Here is a 24,540-nt window from a genome sequence, read left to right on the forward strand (position 1 = left end):
AGGGGGGGGGTCCTGTACATGAGGGGGAAAACACAGGATTCATAATTTATCCCTTGTTTAACCCAGAGATCAGCCACTCATCCCATGAAGACAATGTATGCCAGAGAGGGAAGGGCACCAGGCCCTGCATGCCAGTACGTGGGTCCACCCCTTAGGGATGGCTGGCTCTGAGTACCCACTACAAGTCTTTTCATTAGGCTCTTTTGCAGATATAGTCTGCCAATCACTCATTATCCCAGCAAATTTGGGATGCTTTCACTCTGATGTCAAAGTTTCATTAAGGAGGGTAACCTGAGACCTGCAGAGATCTGGTCTATGCATTGTTATATGTGCCAGTACCCTCAAAAATATGTTTGTTTGTATACATACATATATGCACATAGATATATTTCTCTAAATACATGTAACATGAATAACACACGTTTCAGGACAAGTGTGTACCACTTTGGAGGAATATACTGTCTAACAGACAGGTATGAAGTCAGAGATCAAATGCACATTGCATGAAGTACATTCTGAAAATTTAAATGTTTTTTTCTAAAGCATGCACTAGCAATGACTGAGAAGCACTGATGTCTGCCTGTGGATTCTGAGCAAGACAGAAGAGAAGACATTACATTAAAAGGTACACACCACTTCCCCAACAGACTGCCAACAGCAATATGATGGGCTTTACGGGGTAAATAAGGAAAGCGTTTGCTATGGGAACATGGTGTGCTAACCGGATACGGAGAATAACCAACACCCAACACTTCACCTGCAGAAATTCCATCCCAAGCTTCGGGTGAGCATTTAAGTCATCAGCAGTGTCAAAATCAGTGAATAGTATCAAAGACTTGTTCTTTGTCCCCAGTTATTTCCCCTCTATTTCGTTTCCCTGTCTTTTGTCTCCCTCCTTCCACACCTGCTGCTCTGCCTGTAGCCTCATCCCAGCAGCTCTTTCTTTCTTTCCTTGCTTATTTTCCCCTTCTTCTCCCTATCTCACTGCTCAGCTTTTCTTCTATCTGTTCTGAACTTTCCAGACATTTCTGAGGTTAAGAGGAAGCTATGAATATGTACTTCTGTTTAAAGAAAAAAAAAAAAAAAGGCAAGAATGTTTGTTGAAGGTTTTTTAAAAAGCGTATTTCAGCAACAAATTTGCCGTCTTCTCGTTAAACTTAGCTATCAAAGCACCAAGAACATGGTCCTCTAAAGGCTGTGGAAGATTGAGATGCTGAGGAGTAGAGATCTGAATGGAGTGGCCTAATTTCACAGGCATGAGAAATTCTCTACTTGAGCCCCAGCGTGGCTCAGTTTGCCAAAGTGTAACATGGCTTCATCAGGTGGACAGTGTGCAAATGAACCAGTTTGCCATTACCTAAACAGAGTTCTAGAAATACATCTACTGTAAAAGTTCAGAATTGTCTCTGTAGATCTTAAGTACACCTGTAAAATGCCAGGAAATACTAGTGGCTGCAGCATGGAAATGTTCATGAATCTGAATTTCTCTGCAGTTTCGCCCCTTTCTCAAAAATAAAGGGTTTGTATTTTATATGATACCTGCTGGGTTGGTGACAAAGGAAGCAGTGTCTGGGAATGAAATAACCCACCCAACCCACAACATATACAGACAAAGTACACAGTTAACATCTAGTCTTACTAATTTGGAAGGAAGGAGGCACTTGCAGCAGGTACCACGTGTGAAAATGCTGTGTCAGTACTTCTGATGATGTGCAATTTGTTGAAAATTACCTTGGTGAAAGTGTCACTTAAGCACAGAAGTTTAATTACTGTTCTTATGTTAAACCTTTACAGTTCCACTCATTGTGTTGCAAAGCGACAAATCCTAAAATTAGGCACTTGTATCTCCCTTTTCTATTTTTTAGTCTTTTGGGCATTGTCCAATTTCTTTCATTCCATAATTACATATATCCTTTTGCCTGTTATTTACACTGCAAATGAAAACCACAGAGATGTGTATAAGGTCTTGCTTTCTAACTTAAGGATTTATCTCGACCATTTTTAACATTGCATTTTCATAATCTAATTTATTTATTTCACCAATGTAAACCACCATCTTTACATTTCAATTTTGTGAGGTCTCAGTGATGACCCAAATCTGTCAAAACAGGCAAATAAAATCAAACAAAAAATCTGATTGATTGGAACCAAGTAAAATGAAAGGACTCATTTTCTTAAAAGAAATAAAACTCGGGTATCTTTCTCACAGACTCACACTCCAGACAAATTTACCTTTACACTGCTTGGAATATCAAAATAAATAAGTAATTAACTGTTAGACCTGCAGTCTGTATTTTAGTTGTTTATTTCCATATGGTGCAGTTCAAAGTATCTGTTCAGTTTTGTTCTCCACTGAGTGAAAAGAAAAAAAAAAAAAGAAAAAAAAAAGGAAAGAGAAAAAAGGGTAAAAAAAGAATCATTGAAGAGGAGAATACTTAGTCTCGATGTTGCTAACAATTCTGATGTGAATTTGGGAACAGTGAATAGCACTATTTGACTAACTAGGGGACTGCACGGTGATTGTTATCTCCTCTGGCCAAAGGTTACGCACAGGACAGGGAACTCTCTCCAGTCCTTTCCCGACCGTGCAGCTAACAACACAGGGTGGAAGCAGAATTTGAGAAGCAGCAACCCCGAGCCGCTTTCATTGCACCTACAGGAGGACCATAAAGACTAATTGCACTTACAGATAGGTCTCTCTAAAACTCAGAGACACCAAAAGACAGCACAGATCCGAGGGCATTGCTACCACAGGATATTTGTGACTATGGTACACTTTCCTCAGACTTTGTGCATCATCTGATAAAGACTTAATGATTGTGACAGGACGTCTTCAATGTTAGGCTTACAGAAATGGTCACAAGCCCCACAAGTCTTTCTGATAAACCCAATCAGCACTGATGTATTTCCCCGCTCCCTGTCTAATTGGTGTAAAGTTTGCAGATCTGAATCCCCTATCTTTTATCCAGCTTGCTGCATCCTCTCCTTTGACATGAGGTCAGGGTTCACATTCGCATCCGATTATCGAAGTGGCACTCATTAACCGGCAGCCTGCCTCGCACCAAAATGAGTTCGCTGGAAGGGGAACTCGGCCCATTTACTCAGCAGATTTTAGCATTTTAAGGAGGCCTGAATGTCACACAGTATTGCTACGTTTTGAGGAGTTTCAGACATCTCCAGCTGATGATTAATTGTGAGTGATGGGAAATAAAATCCAGTAAAGCCAGCTGCTTGCCATGGTCGGCAAAATTACTATAATGGATATAGGCTGCCAATTTTCCAGTTTTACTGGCAAGTCTTCCAAGTGTAATTAAGGGAAGTTATAAATGATATGGAAATCTATCAAGTCCCATTTATTTTCAGAGGAAAAATGAGACTTTTATCTTCAAGCTTATAGTTTGCTTTGTTGTGCTAATGATTTAAACCACTTCTTATTTCTGATTAAAGCCCCCAATATCCTTCATAAGAAGTTAGATCCACTCTATTCAGAAGGATTTAAAGAAACAGAAACCTTTTAAAAGTTGTGTTTGTTAACCATGCTGAGCTCTCACCTCCTCTGTGGAGGCACTGAGCATCCTCCTTCTTAGGCACCTTGCTACCATCTGGATTTCTGCTTCCGACAAATTCTGGGGATTGGGAAAGATCTAGTATGGGGGAGGGAGGGAAAAGAGGGAATAAAATAAAAAAAAAAAAATCCACCATCAACAAAACCCCAGCTTCCCTCCAAATCCTAAATCCTCCAAACACAAAGATCGTAGGTGCTGCCTTAGATGCTAGGCATTTAGCACAGGGTGGTGTTGCTCACTAATGTTGTTTGATTTGGAATAAAAGCATGAAAATGATGTGCAAAGGCCTAAAATTGGAGATGTAAAGGATGACTGCACAGTATTCCATTTCTCAATTTCATCCTTCAGAGCCACAAAATGGGGGTGATACAGTTACTGGATGAGATTTACAGTAACAGCTGTGGTCTTCCCACACAAGGGAGGACCTTCTAATGGGCTAAGGTCTGTTTTGAACAGACGGGGAGTAGCAAAACAAGGTTCCCTATTAACGCTGTGCAGTAATATTCTTGATAAAGAAAATGAGTAGTGGTAATCAGATTGCTTTAAGGGACCTACATCTCCTTTCGCTGTTGAAAAAAAAAAAAAAAGAAAAAAAAAAAGAGCTATTTTAGAAAGTGCTAACTGCTGAATAAATGAGAGACCCGTAAATGTAAGGGTTTGTTTTTTTCTTAATCTCCTCGCTACAAACTGTAAAGAATGCATAGGAACCAGTGCCAGGGGCATATGGCTTTCTCCTGTGCTGAACATTCATACAAAAGACAGGTTCATCAGTCATTGGAGTATCTGGATAAAAAATTAGCTCCTGATGGATGGTATTTAGAGCTTACCTGCTGCTAATACATTACCAGAGAAACACAGGTTTTGAAACCCACATGACATTAGAAACTGCAGACCATGAAATACCCCACGTGCAAGTGTGCTCATAATGTACGCCAGGTTATACAAAATAAGAAATAAGCTATTTAAACCCTCTGCCTAAAATTGGGCCCGCTGCAAGGAACCCTGGGTCAGCCCTACACAGGCCAATTAATGCACAGCATCTGCTGTATAGAAGCCGTGCATGAAGCACTTCCGAATGATTTCAGCAATTAAAAGAAAACTGTTTCCTGCCTGTTCTGACAGCAACTGTTTCAATGCAAGAGTGAGCACCAAATCATTGTGTGCAGCTGAAAAAATTAAGTCTTTTTTTTTTTTTCTTTATCTTGTGAAAAGAGGGTGGGAGGGATGAAGATTTCTTACAGAAACGGATCGTTCCTTTGTTGTCCGACATTCTGTGTTTTTCTGCCAAATTAGACAGAAGGCTCCGAGGGTTTACGGGGCCCTCTACAGTATCACCTTCTGGTGCACTGTGGCTCCCTAAAAAGATGGATCAATATCAACCCTGCTGATTTGCCCACAAAAGTGAAAATCCCTCAATTACATTTTTAAGACCATTCTATTTAGAATACAGGTGCTCTGATGCATAACATGTTTAAGGCTCTTGGAGCTGAAGGGAGAAAAAAACCATGACAGCCGTGAGCAAAAAGGACCTTTGATTTGGTTAAAAGTGATGTAGGAATTGGATTTTATTGATATGTCCTTTCTCAGCTTTGGGGAGACACCAGTAAACATCTCTCACAATTTCCACTATGGTCAGACTTGTGTCCCTATTGAGCCTTGTAAGTAAGAAGGGGAAATGCAAAACGATGCCATATGAAATCCAGTTACCCTCTCTTGCAGCCCTCAGCAAAATAATTACAAACATTCATTTTGTTTATGCTTGTGCAAAATCACTGAGCAGTGAATTAAATATGCATTCACTATCTAAAGCCCTTATGAAGATACTGGGATTTTTGTTTGTTTATTTGTTGTTTAAACTTAGTCCAGGCTGGTATCATTCCCTTCACAGATTTTTTTCTTTCTGACTTGTTGGCAATCTGGCAGCAAGCATCCAACAAGAAAACAAATCAGGAGGAATTGGATGAGCAGCAATTGAAATTCCTTGACACTGTCCATTACCATGTAAAATAATTAGTGTAGCTTTTCCCTTCTTTCCAAATTAACTTTGAAACTGGAGCTACAGAGCTGCAAATACAATTAGCGGCAATTAACAAGACTTGACAAATCATTATTAAACTTTTTTTTGCCACGCTCCTTTAACAAAGATAGCACATCCCAAATTTTGTGACCTCTGATTAACCAAAGGTCAGTGATGTCCCCCTGACAGCAATAAGCACTGGTCATTGCACTCCCACTTAGCCAAAACACACTTCCCCAACTGCTTCTGAGATCCCAGCGTGCTGGGGAAATGATACGCAGGCAGAGCAATTCTGGGGGTGATTCTTGTGCTACTCAGCCCAAGGCAAAGCTTAATTTCCTGCACTGCAATCTTTATCAGTCAACTTTTTCAATAATAGCTAAAAAGTTGTTTATCATTCAAAAAGGCAAAACACATTACAAAGGATGGTAGCATTTTTCCTCTCTGAGGAAACTAATAATATTGAATATTTGTACCTCAGCATCAGAATAGGATTTCACTCTTAATTACAGTCCACTCGAACACAAATCTGTGCAATTGCATAAATATATAGAAGAAAAATTTCTTCGAGTCAAATATAAAATTGATATGACCATGTTATGAACAAGTACTATACTTGGGATTTTTTTAATGTTACCACAATTATTACTTGAAGCCTGGTACTAGAAGAATGGTGAAATATTTGAATGCTTTTACTCTTGAAATTTCATAACGGTGAAAATGGTTTAATTTCCTGTTTACCAATAGGTTTTTTTCTTCCACAAAAATATACCCCCCCAAATTATTTAATACATAGAATCACAAAAACTACATGAGATTCATGGCCACATTTGGTCAAGTTTACAAACTCCTTTTAACAGAAAAATGCAGTTAATATTTGCTCTGGGATCGCTAAAGAACAGGAAGGAGGAAAGGAGGTAAAGGGAAAGAAAAGGAAAAACAGAACAATAAAAGAAACAAAATGTTCATGTACAAGAGACAAATCTTATTTGAATTTAAGAATATCTTACTAAATTACAATTCATACCATATTTGTCTATATAAAATGTAAAACAGTTACAGCAAATAACTTTTTTCTGTTTTTCCTGGTTGTTATTTCCCTATTATAAATTCCAACCAGTATAATTATGGGTCTAAGATAATAAAGAGGAATTTTTTTTTTTAATTTTGCAGTCTGAAGGGCAAATATGACATAAACACACAGCTGGCTGATGGCAACAGGCAACTTTTTAACTCCTCCTTTCTCTTCCACAAGAAGAAACGATGTAGTGAAAAACAGATTTTAGGAAGCTGGTTTTTGTTTTTTAGTAGTGAGCATTTCAGCAGTAGAGGTCAAGCAAAACATATCTTTTTTCCCATAGCAAGAAGTTTCCTAGGCTTGTGAAGTAGAAAATCGTGGAGAAAGATATTTTTTAAAACTATTTTTCTAAGGGATAACAAGAAGGAAATAACGTGCACGTAACTGAACTGGAAGAGGAATGCAGTTTAGAAAAGCTGGAATGGAGCTTAAAACATCTTCCTCAGTTGTTTTTAAAATGGGGGATCACTGACAGGAATGTATTTTGTAAGTGCTACAACTAAAAAAACAGCCTTCAAGATACCCAGTTTTGAAATTACTGAGATAATTAACATTTAATACATTTAGTAGCTGACATCTCGGAAGCAAAAAACACATCCCATGCAGTATCAATACCCATGGCTACCCTAGCACAAATTTCAAATCCTAAGAAAATTTGATATGATAAACGTCTATTTAGAGTGGTTTGAATGGTGATAACTTCCAAAACTTGGAGTAATCTTGAATTGCTGGGAAGAAGAGAGGAAATTTAGAAACTTGGGTCAAAATAATTAACTTCCCTCTTCTTTTGGCCGTAGTCTTACAAAGATTCAGTAACGCTGGGCTGTTTACTCAGAGGTGCTTTGCTTTTACATATTTATGGATGGAGGGGAATCATTAAAGTGATTTAGGCTACCAGCACTGCTGTTAGCTTATTGACCAATGCTTGGCTTAGTAATGCCACCAGTTCTGCTAATTTAATTAAAAAAGAAAAGCAACCAACAGAAACATACAGCTAAAAGAAAAACACCTTTGCATTTCTGACAGAAAAATTAAAAAGCAAAAACTATACTCATAGGTGAAAATATAGCAGAGGCTACAAGGCAATCAGGACACCTAAGATATTTTTTTGTTGTGGATAATTCAGATTACCAAACTCAGAATCAGTTGTGGGATCACTTTGGGGGGCTTTCTTTAAATAGGGTACAACAACACTGCTTTACCTGTTCCACCATGAGGATCTTGGGCTTTCCCTGCCCCTGCAATTTCAGTGCACAGAATGCCACATGCACATAAATCAAGCCAAGCAACAAAAGACAGAGAAGAAGTACTCAGAAGTGCCTGCCTATTTCCTGCCCTCTAAGTAAAGCAGCAAATTTGTGCATCTTTAGTAGTTTTTATGGTGCTGTATCTGTGATAGGTGTGGTGAGAGTAAAACCGCATGCAGTGCCATCTCCCCACTCTGGCATGAAAATCCCGCTGTGTGCTGGCAGGGCTGGCTTCTGCTGCCATCACCGTCAACAAAGTACCTTGCCTTGACTCTTGAAGCCCCGTGGTTTCTCTTGCCCTTAGCACCATGGGGAACCAAAAAGTAACACTCCCAAAACCGAATTTCATCCTAATGCACACTTTTCATTAACAATCTACTTACACAATAAGCATGCAAACACCCTCCCCCTCCCAAAGGCTATTTCCTATATAACGTGACTGTGTTACCATGAGGTGTGTAAGCTAAATTTAAGCCCTCTTCCCCTAAATAATATTAACCTTCTTTCCATTCAGACACATTTCAAATTGGTTTGTTGTTGATGTTGCTTTCTGCTTCTGAGTGCCTTCATTGTGGTTCCAGGAATAACTGAGTGACAACTAATGACAGTCTTCTAATCACATGAAGGAAAATAAAGAAAGGAGAAAGTAACTAAAAAGCTAAAAAAATTGTCAGCATCACAAGTTCTGCTTCTCCCTAAATGACAAACAGCACTTCCCCACTGTGTTACTGAAATCTATAAATTATCTTACAGACAAAAGAAAATAAATCCCTTGCATATGCAATATCCTTTGGCAAAAATGAATCGCAAACTGCTCATCAGACCAGCTGGATGGAGGATGCTCACACAATCTTCTATTGGGCTTCATCAGACCAAAGTATTTTTCAGCAACAACAGCCAAATGAAAACACTATACTTCAAGGAAAAGCAATGATACATTGAGTGAGGAAAACTAATGCAGAGATCAGCATCGCCTTCTCATTTGGCTAAGGACACACAGAGAAGGACTAACAAACACCATATGCTTTACCTGACCAGGCGTGATGCCCTACAGCTGAACCACAGGCAATAAACATGAGTTTGCAAGTGCGGCCACTCAGACAAAGACAAGATGTCCCTCTCTAGGAGTTTCTTCACCATTTGTAAAGTTACACCTGAAGGAGAGGTATGGCAGCCCAGCTCCTCATGCTACTGGTGGCTCTGAGAGCATCTCTCTGAGCCCAGCACTGTTGCAGGAACTGTGCTGCACTAACACAACTTAGCATAAACCACAGGCTGGGAGAAAACAATCTCAGAGCAGCTAATAACCAGGCAGCTTCATTGCTAGCAGCAGCAACACCTGAGTGGAAGGATGGACAACAACCTCACACTCTCCCGTTTTTCATCTGTGCTGTTTTCACATGCCATGCAAATTTGAGCTGCCAAACACAGAATAGGAGCTACTTAAATTCCCATTTCTCCAGCAGCCTAAAGAAATCAGATTTTTCCCAAGCAGTGCAACAAAAAGACTTGTATTTATCAGAAAGCTACAGTTCCCTGCCCATCACGCCTTGAACAGCTGTAGTGAGGGAGCTCGTTTCTGACAGACAGCCAAGACATGTAATCTGAATCACACCATCCCACTGCTTATTCAGTGCCGATAGCTGATGCTACCCTCATCTCACTTGCTCCCTTGCTTTTTTTTAACATTTTGACACTAGTCCTGAAAAGGAAGGATTTAAGTTAAACCCTTTTCAATAATGCGAATGTGTTTTTGCAATTAAAGCCACACAATTAGCATTGACAAGCTCAGGTCAGCAGAACATAGATTATGCCGTTCAAATGCTATGCGACTCAGTGCCTCCAGCAAAAAGCTGCAGGAGGGGAGAAGAGGAAAAAAAATCTCCACACATTGTTTAACAACTTGTGCTCTGACGCACTTCACCACTTGTGGATTTGTGGAGGGAGGTTCATGTATTTATTTACTTAAAATCCCTTTGGCTCTGGCCTCCTTCTCCATTGGTTCTATTCCTTCAAGAAAACAAGAACTATTCTTCAGGGCAAGAAGGCTGGAAAAATTTGGCAGAACTAACTTCTCAAAAAAATCTTAAATTTTAAAAGGCTCAAAATCCTTGCCTTGAAAATGTTTCCCTTCATTCTTTGAAAATAATTTTTAAAAGTATTTGCTTAAGATTTCTCTCACTCAGCCACTCTCACTAAAATCACAGATTTCTCTGTCCATGCAATCACATAGTAATTAATTTTAATTGAATAATTAATTGTAATCAAATACTACTGGTTTTAAAGGTATAAACAGTGTATGTGTGCATGCATAGATCCCAAAACCAGAAAGCTAAGTGAAGAAGCTAAAATAATTTCTCTCTTGCTAATTTTTATTCAGTTGTACTTAGTTTTCTCAGAAATCTCTTTATTTCAGTAATATGAATATTTGTACCTATAGATCTTCAGTATTAACATGACTCCCTTTTCTCTGTAGATAGACAGAAATAGCCATATATTCTAAAAACAAAAGTGGCATCATAGAAAAATGTAAGCAAACAGATCACCTGACCAGCACGATCGACAACCATCACAAAGTAAGTGCAGTCCTAATTTTGGCTTTGAGATCTTGGTCCCATTTCTACATCATCTCTCAATAAAATCTAGGTTTCATTGCCATAAATTATGAACTCTGTGACTAAAGCTTTCTGTTTGTATCTAAGTGCCCCATCCATGCTTATGGCATCATTTAACTGACAATAGTACTTTAAAATTAATCTGCACATCTGATTCAAATATTCCTGTGTCTGCATCACTCTATTGCTTTCAGTGGCTATGAGAGATAAGGGCCCTTGACCTTAGAAGTAACATACGATACAGTGGGGTAGAATTCCATACAAGGAATTTCATATAAAGTAGGTTTTTATATGGAACTCTAAAACACTGTATTTACATCCATTTTCCAGCTCAAGGTGAGGTAAGAAGCAGTGGAAATCCCCAGGACAGCAACAGCATGTTCTGTTGCCCTTCTGTATGTCAAGTTTATTCCTTCTACAGGACAAGAGGATTCCTATAAGAGACTGGGAATTCCCAGCATGGAATTCCCAATTCAGAAAATTCATGTGTCGTGCCAAATGCCAACACAGGGATACTTATTAAAAAAAAAAAAAAAAAAGGAAACTTGGGGGGAGTTAAATATCTATCCTGTGTCCCTTGTGTTCAGTAATATTTTCATTGCTTCAGGGCAGAAAATAAACAATCCCCTCCTGCTAGCACTAACAGCATATATATATATACACATACACTTACGAATATTTACATGCACATACGCACACACACTCTTTTTGCTCCTGCCAAGGCATCTGTGATACAAAAACAAGGTATCTGTTGAGTTTCAGCTGTGGACTTGTACCCAGATTAAAATTTTCCTTTTACGGACAGTTAAATTTGAATTGTGCTTTCTTATTAGTTTCCATAATTCAAATGAAAAGCAGCACACATCCTTCAGTACACTTTATTCTACAGGTGAGGTAAAAAAAAAAACTACACACCTGTGACCTATAGTTTCAGTTGGACCAAGGAGAGATTTGTGTGCAATATATAATGAAAATGCATATATATAGATCACGTTTCTTACCATGTCCCCAGGCTTGACAGAAACTGCCACCACTGCTCCAGGCATGGGAGATCTCAAAATGCTGGAGGTGTCCTCTGCTGCTTTTTCTGGCATGTACTTGCTCAGCTCCGCAGCAACATTCGTCAGTATTTGTAATTTGTACTAAAGAATAGGAAGAGGAATGTTTTAGAAAACTGCATCTTGGTGAATTCCAGGCAATAATCTGCACTATTTTATGGCATGTTTTTATATAATACATGCTATCTGCTCTTCACAACAGCACCTAAAAATCACTGTTTTAAGTCTTTATTCAGAGTTTCATTTTCAGGATGTAGAAAGAAAAATACGCAACCCCAAACTGCAGCAGTGAACACATAAAAGGGAAGACTCAAGTACAGTAAAGAAATGTCAGATTCATCTAAAAATTGGAGGTAAAGAGGGGAGATACACATTTGAAAAACAGAAATATCCTTATGCTTACTGCACATTATCTTTAGTGGATAAGGAATATCAAGGGATTTGTTTCCAGTGCTGTGCTGAACTGGAAATTGTCCCTTAGGGAAAGTCTACCAGATTTTCAATGACATGACTGATTTTAAACATTATGTTCTCTTTTTAAACAATTCTTTTTATCACGTACTTTAATGTTTGACATTAACAACTTGCTTAAATTTTGCGATTAGAACTTATTAAACAATTTCACTTCCATTTTTTCGTGCACAGGCAGAATGATAGAACATTGTGGTTGTACTGAATATACTTTATCTGTAATAAAAACTGTTCAGCAGCTGTCACCTACCTTGAGAAAAAAAAAGAATGTTTTCTCTAGTACGTTTTATAGGAATTAGAGATGAAGAAGAATATGATGAACCTCAAGTGTCTGAGAGCATCCCTTTAAACAAAACCTTTCTGAAAACATAAAAGCGTGTCCACTAATTTCAGTCCCAGGCTTTTACTTGTAATCACTTTGACAGAGAATTCCTTGCTTTTAGACAGATGGCCTTCACATTTGTCCCACCGCACTTGAAAACAAATGCAAAAAAGCCAGTAGATGGCAGCAGGTCGCTGCGCAAAACTCCTGCCTCACCAAGGCCAACTGAGCCAAGACCAGCACCGCACTTCATCAATAATTTAAACAAAGGTTTTAATAATAAGCACTGGATGAACTGTATTTACAATTCAAATGTGTATTTTGCGGATGTAAAGTTCAGCACCTTGCTTTGAACAGTATGTTTTCCTCCAAAACAATTAGCTATTGTTTTATTAGCAATGAAATGTCTTTACTTTTCACTTTTACACAGACAGAAAAAATCTGATATCCTTATGGTGAAGGTAAAGGGGGACTCTACCTTCTGCTTCTGGAGAAAGTAGAACAAAGTATTTTGAAATACATGCAAAAGGTAATTAATTCTGCAACAGCATCTTTAAAAAGCAGCTTTCGAAGCCAAATTAAAAATATATAACAGGGGATTATCATCCTCCATAAATGGCATTTGGTCACACAAGATTATGTGCAATGAACAGTGCACTCATTCAGTTAGAAATACTTGCTTCTAATCAGAAATACAAGCAAATGGTTAAATGAACTGATCCCCGACCACCACCCCTGTAAACGTAATAAAATGCCACAACAATATTCCCTGAAGCTGTTAAATGGCACCTAAATATTTGAGAACCCATTTCCAAACACGTGCCTTGGCTACAGCGGATACGGTACAGGGAAACCAGCACCATTTTGTATGCAAAAAGCTGCTTTAACTCCAAGCCTCCTGCAGGCATCATCATGACAATTAAAGACTGTGGCATTCACATTTTCCAACCCAAAATACAGCTAGTTCTCTCCTTGCACAAGCAACTACATTCAATGTGGTGTTCTCCTTCCAGTTTCTTTTTTTAAAAGTAAAGCGTGCGTATGTGTGCAAATGCGTGTACATCTGCACACTTGCATGTAGGCTGTAAGGAGAAGGGAGGTGATGCCTGTAGGAGATTTGATGACATAAGTTGCAAATAGAATTGCAGCAGCCTGACAAGTCAAATAATAACATCTTATGCATGTTTTTTTACTCTTGAGTGTCTGTTTTGCAATCAAGACACACAAGTGTCTGCCAGTTTCTGAAGGATGTGATCCTTAAGTGAAATTACTGTGCAAATAAAAGCTTTCTACTCCTATTAAAATTCATCTGAGTCATAAGTGGCAAGGAAAAAAAGCTTGCAGAGTGTATTCTGCTGTCAATCTAATAAACGTTCTGTGCAGAGGGACTATTTATCAAAGAAAAATTGTACGTAAAAGTCCTTCATTAAATCTATGGGGGGGAATATAATTACACCAAATTGCACAGTTTCAGTATCCATGGTCAGTGTCTTCTTTGTACTCAAGAGTTTGAAAATAAAATTTTTAAAAAAAGAAGAAAATGGAAGAACACAGAAATAAGTTAGATTTGTGGATGGTATCATTGCCTCTTTCAAGACACTATTTTGATATTATTTCAAAGGATTATGTTTAGATGCCATTTAGGTTTTTTAAGCCACATTTAAAACTTCCAAGCTGCCCAATCTCAATATTTTAACTTGAAGTGAAAGCTAGACCTTCTGCATTCATCTAGGTTGCAGTATTTCGCAGGGACTGAAATACAGAATTCCCTATGCACTCCACAACGTACAGCATCAGGGGAAAAAAACATGTTCCTCAGTATGCTGCACTTTAAAGCTCAGTTCTCCACACCAAGTTAAAATATCCCTACCAAACATTGGTTTTACTATCTTTGTAATTTTCATATCTTTCAGATTCCTTTCTCTGCAGGACTCCTGCTTTGCTTGGAGTGAGATGTGAGAGTCAGTACACTCAAAGCTTTAAGACGCAGGTCTTTGTTATTGATGAGCTGTTCCTTTTCCTTTTGTATTTGTTTATTGTTCTTTAGTCTGTTTGGGGGATAAGCAAGTTACTGTAATCAAAAAGTAAAAAATAACAACAGTAAACTTCTGGGGAAAGGCCTTTTTTGGCACAGTTGGTTCACAAATGACCTTTCAGAATAGAAAAAGACAAAGCTGCAAAGAAAGGTTCCTTCTTTAAGATTACCTTTGATGTATTTCTGCTGTTGGCTGGACCCCACTAAATACCCGCATAAGTGTCCCTTTGTAATGCTGCCCTGTCATATCTCTTGGGGATGAGTTGTGCAGAGGGGTGCAGGGGTCTGTTCCCCTAACCAAGGTGCAGCCTGCGGCTCAGTGAGAGCCTCTGGAAGACTAAGTCAAACAATGCCTGCCAGTGCCACTAAAACAAAGACAATTAAGAATATACCCCATTTTTTCATTACATGATTAACACTGCTGCTATGCCTTTGATTTAGTGAGGGCAATGCTGTACATACAAAGCAGAAGTTTTAATATGCTACTAACAGAGCGCGTACGAGGTTCAGGTTTTTTTCCTTTATCCTCACAAGGAGGAGGAGATGGAAGAAAGAGGGGGTTTAAATTGGGGAAGGTTGTAAAGGTTGGGTTATAAATAGAGACCAGAAGGTTTCCACTGGCCTAAACCTGAAGAAACATCTGTTGGAGTCATAAATGGATTGTGGGTGGACTCTCAGAGCAAGAAAATCTGCTAGCCATCAGATCTGAGCAGATGAGAAGTCACCAGCCACTGCTCCACTCTGCAGGGTTTCAGAGCCTAATTCTGCCAGCCAAAGTCAAGTCAATAAAGAGGTACCCAAAAGGAGCCATGCAGCTTTTGATGGCATAGAAAACAGGTGTTTCTTTTTCCATGAGACTGTCGGAGTCCACAGTCAGTTGACAGAAATTATAGTAGGGAAAAGTGATGTTACTTAATAGTTTTCTAAAGGTAACAGTATCCTGTCCTACCTCTCCCACTAAATGAATTGGACGTTTATGTAACGCAAAACTACCTCTTACAATCGAATATCTGCGACAAAAAAAAAAAGACGACAAAAAGGTGTAATAATAGCAGTGCACAGGAGTAAACGGGGGGGGGAGAAAGGAATGCAGTGAAAATTATACCTTGGGTTTTGCGGAGGGTTTATATATATATACACACACACACACCACACTGACCCCCCCCAAAGTCAGCAGACAAGGAGACTGGCTGCTACCAAAAAGGTGGCCAGGGCATATCTGACCCCATCTTTGCTCAAAAGCAAGTTCAGTAGTTTGCACTGATACGGTTCCCTTCCTGTGTAAAACAGAATATTGTAAACTTTTAGTAAAAATACTCAGAACTGCACTGTTACAATTCACATGAGTTTATTAAATATGATCTTCCCTGTACACCTGAAACTCACATCCCCAGAGCTGTAAATGTTCAAACTCCACTGGAGATTTTACAGAGCAATCTAAAGTATCATTACCCATATGTTACTTACAGTCCAACTGTTTGGACTGCTGACCAGATGTGGATTTTCAGTATGCTTTACCTAAATGTTCAATCATGTTTTTCAAATGTCTGTCATTCTTGTGGTCAGAAGGGTGAAAATCTTATGTAACTCAGATTTCAGTTGAGAAACTGTCTGCTGTGAGCCTTCATTATTTTCACCAACCTTACAGTCTAATTTTTTTGAATCAGTGAAATTTATTAACTGTGGTCATGGAATTTCCCTTTAAGATTCCTAATCTGCATCCTGCCTCAAGTCACTTATCTGCTGTCATCCCATCATGGATTCACAAGTGGTATGTTACTCAGCGTCCATTCAAAGCAACGTTCCAGTACTGAGCACAGTGAGCACGCTAACTTTTTTTTATTAACCATTATACATTTTAACATTTTGACTATACCCTGGCTTAGATTTCTACCATGGATCTAAACAGGAAAATGAGGCATTTATTCTGTATTACTTGAAGGTGTCAGGCACCAGCTTCTTTCCCAGTCAAGGATTTTTTACTCAACAAGGAGACAATGTCATTTTGCAAATCACGGAGGCTTTTTTTCTGAGCTCTGAGTTCTAGAGCTAATTTACTTCCCCAGGGTGTTGGTGAGGACTGGCATCAACACCTGCACAAAACAACAGCACTTTGAGTCTAACGGAGGGGCAAACACCCAACATGCTATGGAGACAGTTTAAAGAAAACAAAACAAAACAAACAAAAAAAACCCAAAAAAACCCAAAACAAAACAAAAAACAAACAGCGACAAAAATCATGAGCCTTCAGTAGCAGCAACAGGGAAAGAAAAAAAGAGAGAAGCCTCACCACCACAGAGTACACATTCCAGCAGCAGAAACTTAATTAGAATTGTAATTCAGCCACATTTCCCACTTTCCATTCCTTGTGTGATATATAATTAACACTCCGGAGAAACCTAACAAGGGTTAAAGCAACGCAAAAAAACACATTCCCTCCACTTCAGACTAAGGCTGAACAGGAAGAATCGAAAGCGTACAGGCTGAAGGCTCGGAGATGTCCTCTTGGAGCTAGCATGCAGCCGAGCAAGGTGAAAGGAGGAGGGAGCAGCGAGGGAGGCGAGCGAGCGGAGGAGCCGGCTGCAGCTGCAGCCGCTGGAGCAGCCTGTTAGCATAATGCTTTGACAACTCCATCAGCGCAGTCTCAAGGTAGCTGTCAATCAGGATGCATCATTTAATACAACAGCACACTAAGGATTTTCTCCTACAACCCACATGACAGCGTAGCTACAGCTCTATTTATATCAGCGCCCAGTTGTGTTTACAATGCTGTTGTAATTAGAAAAGATGCAACAGGCAGCAATATTATTCAGATTCCCATTTTGCCATGCTGCCATGTAAAGTGCGATCTTGCTTCACAGAGTCATGCTAAATGACAAAAGCGCTATTTTCTTCACTCTCTGTGCTCAGACAGCACTTCATTTGCAGCTATCTATAATTAGATTAATGGTGTAGTGCCGTACAAAGCAGGCCCCACTTCACATCAGATAGCATATGAATTAGGACAAACACTTATTTCAATTCCAGGCAGAGAAAGCAGTGACTGGGGTATTTAGCATACCCTTTATGGTGGAATGAGATGTTAATTGTGTACCATTACCTCTAAACTGCTTGCTTGTTGTATAAATCACTGTGCTAATTGATGCAGAGATAGCCACAGGCAAGAAAGCAACGGAATGAGAGCTGAAGATGGTGGGTAAAGGATTATCGAGTAAAACCATATGGAGATGAGGTTCCTTTGAAACCTGCCCACAAGCAGTACTACCATGAACTACAGGGGGAAAAGTGCTGCACTGATGCATAAGAAAAAATACATATATTTTACATCATCGTTTCAGAACAGAATCTTAGTAGCAAATCCAAGCCAAGCAGAAAACTGAAGAATAAATATGTGTAATGAACCTCAACACACGCTTCCAAAAGACAAGCAGCAGAGTAGGCACACCTTGGGAACAGTCACCACACTGGCCAGATTTTCCCCTGACCCACCTGCGGATGGGAAATGCAGACTCTTTAAACAGAAACTGTGCCTCTTCTAAAAAAAGCAGGAAGAGGAGAATGTCTCAGAGGTAACAAGTGGCTGTGTTAGCACCAGGACAAACCAAGCCTGTTTTCTCACAGATCTTGTAGCTAGCTGTTTGTCATCTCTAAAACAGCACTACAGTAGCCTCAGGGGCATTCGTAACTGCACTCCCCAGTGTAGATTCTCTCCCCTTAAATAAATTGCAAGTTTGACCAAACCCTCAGCCCACACTCTGCCACACAGAGTTGCAGCTTTCTCCTCTAGCTGGACACGAAAAATTAACGAAATAGGTTGGACCGTAACACTCTTAGGAGTCAAAGTTACTAGCAAGCCAGGGCACAAGCACACGATGGACATCCAGCATGCCTGCCTGAGCCTTGGTTTCTTGGCAGAGCATTATGAAGGGAAGATGAGCTACAATGCCATCTTGAGCACCACACTCAAGGACAAGCCAACCGGGTGACAAGCTCACCTTCGAGCCATGCTTCTTACCCTACAGACATTGCAAATCTGTTTGGCATAACTATTCTGTAGAAGAGTGCCTCCAGTATACCTGCTGGAGCTAATGCCACTGCACTCCAAATCATCTCCCCTGTACCCCCAAATTACTATATAAACTTTTTTCTTAAGCTTCTTATTCAGAAAACTTGGTTGAACTTGCACGTAACTAAGACCTAGCTTCATTCTTTAATCACTAACAACATGCCAAGACAAAATGAGAGCAACTAAAATACCACTCAATATCCTATTTTAAGAAAATATATTCCCCTCACTCACAACATGATACTTAAGAGCAAATGCTGACTTTCAGCCACAAGCTCCAGAATTTTAGCACAGTGAAATAAACTTCTGAAAAATACAAGGTACCTTCCCCTTGAGTGTTCAATCCCCACCACTCTTCAGCGTTTGATATTGCCTTAGCTTGAAAGAGCAAAGAGAATGCACTGTATTTAGTAGATATCTCACTGTCCTAAGGTTCATTAAAAAGAGCGAGATATGGCATTTTCCAACCTTGTTTTTAATTTTCTTTTGCAACTACTTGTTTTTCCTACATATGGCAGCTAATTGTTACGGGGGGGGGGGTGGGCTTAAAGTGTTGAAGTAGTGTTTATTGACCTCAGCTCCCAAAGAAATACACATAACAAAAATATATGTATATGTGTATCCATGTATAATAAGGGAGGGCTTGGGGGTGGACAGTTACCCGTTACAAAACAAGCACTACTAATGTACAAATTACTGCTTGCTGCAAAATCAAGTGAATAGCAGAAGACAATCACATCTTGGTTGACAAAGCACTTCAATTACTTTGAGAGGAACCTTTATATTATTTCCAACCCAATACATCAAACAGGAGTAAGTAGAATGATGTTAAAGACAGCAGTCACCGTTCTGAAATTACAGTAGAGTTCAAGAGTTTAGATTTTGGTCACCAGACATACAAATCCTGTGGATTATCCCCCTTTATCACTGAGGCTTATAACTTGAACGAAACACTAGCTATATCTGGCCAACCAAAGGGACCTATGAAATGGAAACAAATGGTAGCAGAAAAAAACCCCTGCATTGACTACTTTGAAATAACACCTCCCAAGTGTGTGGCTAGTTGACATAAATGGAAATGCATTGAGGAAAAGAGCTGTGAAGCTGTGTAACAGTCCTGTTCCTAATCATTAATCACTTTTTTTAGACCATTTAAACTAGCCCATTAGAGCCTGCAGCAAAATGCCAACACTCCCATCACTCGCATGTCAGCAGCGCTGGTGTTAACAGGAGAAAATATATGGTTCCTATGACTGTGCCCCAGTTCTACTGCATTTGCTACCTTTAATTGAAAAAGGCAGTTAAACACAAGATAAATCATTCAGTTAGGTAAGCTGTTTAATAACACATAATTGATAATGTCAATATGTTACAGTGACATAATGCATCACTTTCATCACTCTTATGCTTCAAATACGGTCAACTTATACTTCAAACATTTACTTTATATCTGCTATTTAATGAAAAGCCCAGGGAGAACTGCCTTGAGTACCACATGTGGAACATAACGTGCAATACACAACAGTGCCTCAACCCACCCATCTGTGGGTTGGTTAGAAACAGGTTCACGACACAATGCTTGCAACTTTGTGAAAATGGTTTAGTTATGTCTTTAGCAACTTGTCTTTTATCTCAAAAAACCCAGAAACTCCTATTGGAATAATATATATTTATCTGATAAAATCTGTTAAAAAAGAGCATGAAAATTTCTGCACAAGAAAAAGCAACTACTCATTTTCTGAAATGTGTCCCAGTCCTGGAGGTTTTGCCTAACTTTTCACATGTAACCAGGCCAACAAGTAGCCATCAGGACTAGTTCTGAGTATAAGGCAAAAAACATGCCTAATTTTTGGTTAACTTCAACTTTGTAAGTTATTCAGTAAGTTTTGTAAGGAAGTACTTTTTGAGAAGTACTATCTGATTTGGGGCACAACACATCCACCTCTAGAAAAAACAACCCTATTGAGTAGAATTGATTTACAGAAACATCAAGCAAATGCTGCTTAATTTCTAGACACCAATGTTTTTCCCTCTCCAGGTGGCCATGGAATAATAAATGTTTGACTCCCCTTCAAGCTCAGCACTACTTTTGGCATTTACTTAAATGGAAGAAAAAGCAGAGCACAGAGGCCTTTCATTCACTGTGAGGCTACCTACAACCATACAGAATATTTAGATAGGTCTTATTTTCCAGTGACTGCAAAAATGGTTTTAGTCTGTACGTTTCATAGGGAGAAAATTGCAGAGCAAACTGCGTTCTTTCACAGCTTACAAAGTTTTCTAATAGTTGGGCAAGCGCTGGTTAGAGGCTGGTCTCTTAATTTGCCTTGGAGTGCTTCCAAATACTACTTGGTTAAGCCACAGCATCCTTCTGTTTTGTTTTGTACAGCAGGTAACCCAATGACATCTACCACTGGAGAAAAATGCATGTAGGAAGCCAAGGCTTTTTTACAGACATTTGATTCAGTTTACAAAGCTCTCTGGATTGAAATACGGATTTAGGGAAGTTAACATATGAAGCCCCTTGAACCTGGGCAAGTCCAGATGCATTAGTAAGGCTGTTGTAGACTCAAAATTCAAAGCAGGAATCTAGCTGGTCATGAGGGGAAGCTGTGAGAAAGGAGTGGCTATGTGTATAAGAACTCAAGCCACCAAAGATGGTGCAGCTTTACCTAAACTGTATGATAATCTCTTCTGTACATCTTCCTGCCAGAGACTCTGATCTCACACCACAGCAAATATACAGCCTGGCAATTGATTTAGGGGTTTTAGGAGCATTACTGTAGACAAAGAAGCCTCAAATCCTGGATCTGTTTTTTTTTCCTGGACTTGTTTCTGGCAGTAGTCCCCCTAATTTGAGTAATTTCATGGTCTCACTCAAGATACTTCAGTGAGAACTTTCAATTCAATAAGAACTGAGTTGCTACACTGCACATTAATATGGACATATCTGTCTGGAAAAAAATTGTTTGTTTGAAAAATGAATCCCTCATCCTTACTGTCTTTTTCAGGGCAGGGCTCATACTAAACTACTAAATAATACAAGGAAAGTTGTGCTCTACTTTTTCATTCCTCAGTTTAAGGAAACTTAGTTTTTATTTCAGATGCAATAAAATTAACAAAAAATATTTATAAGATTATGAAAATCCACAAAAATGCTATAAATTTTACGGTGTAATAAAACTGTTTTTAATTATGTTTCTTAGTTATTCTGCATACTGAATCATCATTAAAGTCTCAGCAATAGTGCAGCTACAGCACCAATATTATACCTGTTTCCTACCATTAAATTTCCAGGGATAATTTCATGGCATTAGGATGGATATCTACATTAGCAATAGATGCACATTCTTTAATCTTTGTAATTCAGAAATACATGCTGTTGCATCTATGATTACTAGCAGCACTATTCATCTATGACTTAAAATGCTCTTTTACATTACAGGTTAGTGCTCTTATAATTCAAACCTTACACGACAATCTTTGCAAATATCTAAGGGCTAGATCCAATAAAAGACCTACATAACCAAAACAGGACACTTGGACAGAACTGAAGCACCTAAATCCAAAATGGCAATACAAACCCCTCATCATCTGTCATCTAATACTGAAGGTACTTATATTCTATCCTCCTGCCTGGTTCAAAATACGTGTTTAGAGTTCTGCTGCTGCACCTTCTCAGCACCAAGTAATACAGCTGCTTCCTTCTCCAAGCCCACATGTGAACACAGTCAGGAAAGTGGGGTCCAGTTCTGCTCTAGGAACCATTTCTACATTTTTCTTTCAATTTACATTGCATATAACACATACAATATTGCAGAGCAATCTGAAAAAAAAATAGAAAATTTAAGCTCAAATGGATAGTAGAAATTGAAAGAAGAAAACTCTCAAAGACTAGCCTCTTATTTTCAGCTTTAAGCACTCGTAGTTAAACGTATCCCTTAGGTGTGTTGATGAACTGGAGCAGCTATTTCAAAAACAGGCTTATATTTATAAATGTTTCACTCACACAAAGTTAATAATTATCCAATACTCATTAGGCGATTTATGGCTGAGTTGTCTTCGCCCAAAGCCACAACACATAAGAGGCTCCGGTAAGATGTGAGTTCTGGGAGTCATCTACTAGTGAACAGCAACATTATTCAGTGGATTTAGGACTGGGGATGAAGCGATGAACATCACTATATGCAATTATGCTTGACAGGGCAAGTAGAATGTCATCACCAAAAGATGAGACCTCAGTTAACAGACACCTCAGTTAACAACTCATAACCACCCCCCAAAGTTATTAGTGTGTGAGCTTTGGCCACTACATAATTGATTTAATCTCTGTCCTCAGAGCAGTATTTTCAAGTTGTTGACTAAAGTGATTTAGTATTTATTTTTTTAATTAGACTAAGTTTTTGTGAAGCATTCAGAGCACAGAGTATATTGATCTCCGTATTTTCATCTCTGCTCCTGACTCAATTTTTGACCTAACAATTAAAGGATCATGTGAAACTGTTTCAGATGATCATAATAAAACAGCAGAGAAATAAAGCTAGGAATATTTCTTTAAATGCAAATGAAACTCAAAGATAAGGGACTTTGAATAAATATTTTATCAATCCTTCACAATAATTTTTTAATGCCATGGGAAATATATTCTCAATTGCCATTATAGGGTTGCTTTTAGAGATGCAATTTATACATATGTCCTATCTTATTACATATCTAAATCATGTTTATTTCTCACACCACCATTTTTATGACTGTAATCCAACAGAATGATTGCTCAGACAACCTACAGCAGATTTAGACTATGAAACTCACAGCTACTACTGGTTTAGGCCCAAGAGCTATTTTCCAGGCTCACCAGGCTAATTTCTCTACTGGTTTAAAAGGTGACGTGCAACTTGTAGTGCGCTTATTTCCAACACCAGAGAATTTGGTCATGTTTCTTTAACTGTGGGTCCTTGTTTCAAAAAAAAAAAAAAAACAAAAAAAAACCCAAAAAAAACAAAACAAAAAAAAAAACCAACTCACCACTCTTCACAAGAAAACTGAACTGATTCTCAAGTCTGTTGTTAATTATACACTGCATTTCTGTACCCAGCAGAAAACTAGGAATGATCCACTGGCCACAAGGTGAAAACCAGTCAACTGGAAAGAATTTTAGCAGTGATAACCCAGTAGGATAACACCTCCATAGTTACACACTTATTTTCAGCATACCCATTCATCACCCTTGGCATAAATAGCAACCTGAGTGAGTCTGTGTATCAATAATTATATAAACCTGGTTTGGGGACAGGAAAATAAACTAGTAACAACAAAGAACGCTGCTGAGAAATACAAATTCCTGAGCACTGCTGCATCATGCAAGATGAGTATGAAGAGAAGGAAATAACTGGAAAATAAGGCTGGAAATAACTAGTACTGTTTTTATCCATCACAATACTCTCACTACTCAGTACCATGTTAGGAAGAAACACACAGGTTTATCCCAATGTTTCAAAGCTTCCCAGTTTGTCTATCAAATTTGCAAAAAAAATAGAACTGAGAACATTTCACAGCAGGATAAAATCAAAGTTGAACAGATGAGTCTTCTAACATTATTTACAAATAAAATCTTAAGGTGAAACACATTGCAAAAAAACCAAAAATTTTTAAAAACTGAAATGTATCCAACATGGCTTGAATTTGGCTGACAAGGCAATCCCGCTCTGGGTGCTAAGGGAGGATTTTCATCAGTGGGTGATGAAAACTGCAACATACGTGACCAAGCAGGGGAGATATATTGAAAAGACATTCAAGATGCTGCTTAGCATTCCATACTTCAAAATGGACTCAGTAATTTAAATATTTACAAATTTGACGACAGGGAGACCACTCCTGCTCTGTAAGGCAGGCTGGTATGCAGTTACAAGTGGAGAAAGGGGACAAGGAAGGAACAAAAGTGGGTCTGTGGCTTAAAGGCTACGGAAGTCAGCTGGGGAGGAGCAAACTTCCCAGAGTTACCCTGCTGCCTGGTCAGACACAGGGAAATGGTTCTGAAAATGGGGACCAGAATCTGCTTTCCCAGC

At 38.8% G+C, this 24,540-nt stretch overlaps 1 protein-coding gene across 1 annotated transcript in view; it reads right to left on the minus strand.

Annotated features, from left to right (window-relative positions):
- PCCA (propionyl CoA carboxylase, alpha polypeptide) overlaps window positions 1-24,540 on the minus strand; it is a 78,820-nt gene that overhangs the window by 4,603 nt on the left and 49,677 nt on the right. The window contains exon 3 of the mRNA XM_010084067.1: window positions 11,525-11,665. Within this exon, the coding sequence (XP_010082369.1) occupies window positions 11,525-11,665 (141 nt within the window). The remainder of the gene's footprint in view (window positions 1-11,524; window positions 11,666-24,540) is intronic.

Source organism: Pterocles gutturalis, unplaced genomic scaffold (assembly GCF_000699245.1).
Source record: "Pterocles gutturalis isolate BGI_N339 unplaced genomic scaffold, ASM69924v1 scaffold24160, whole genome shotgun sequence".
Lineage (NCBI taxonomy): Eukaryota > Metazoa > Chordata > Aves > Pterocliformes > Pteroclidae > Pterocles > Pterocles gutturalis.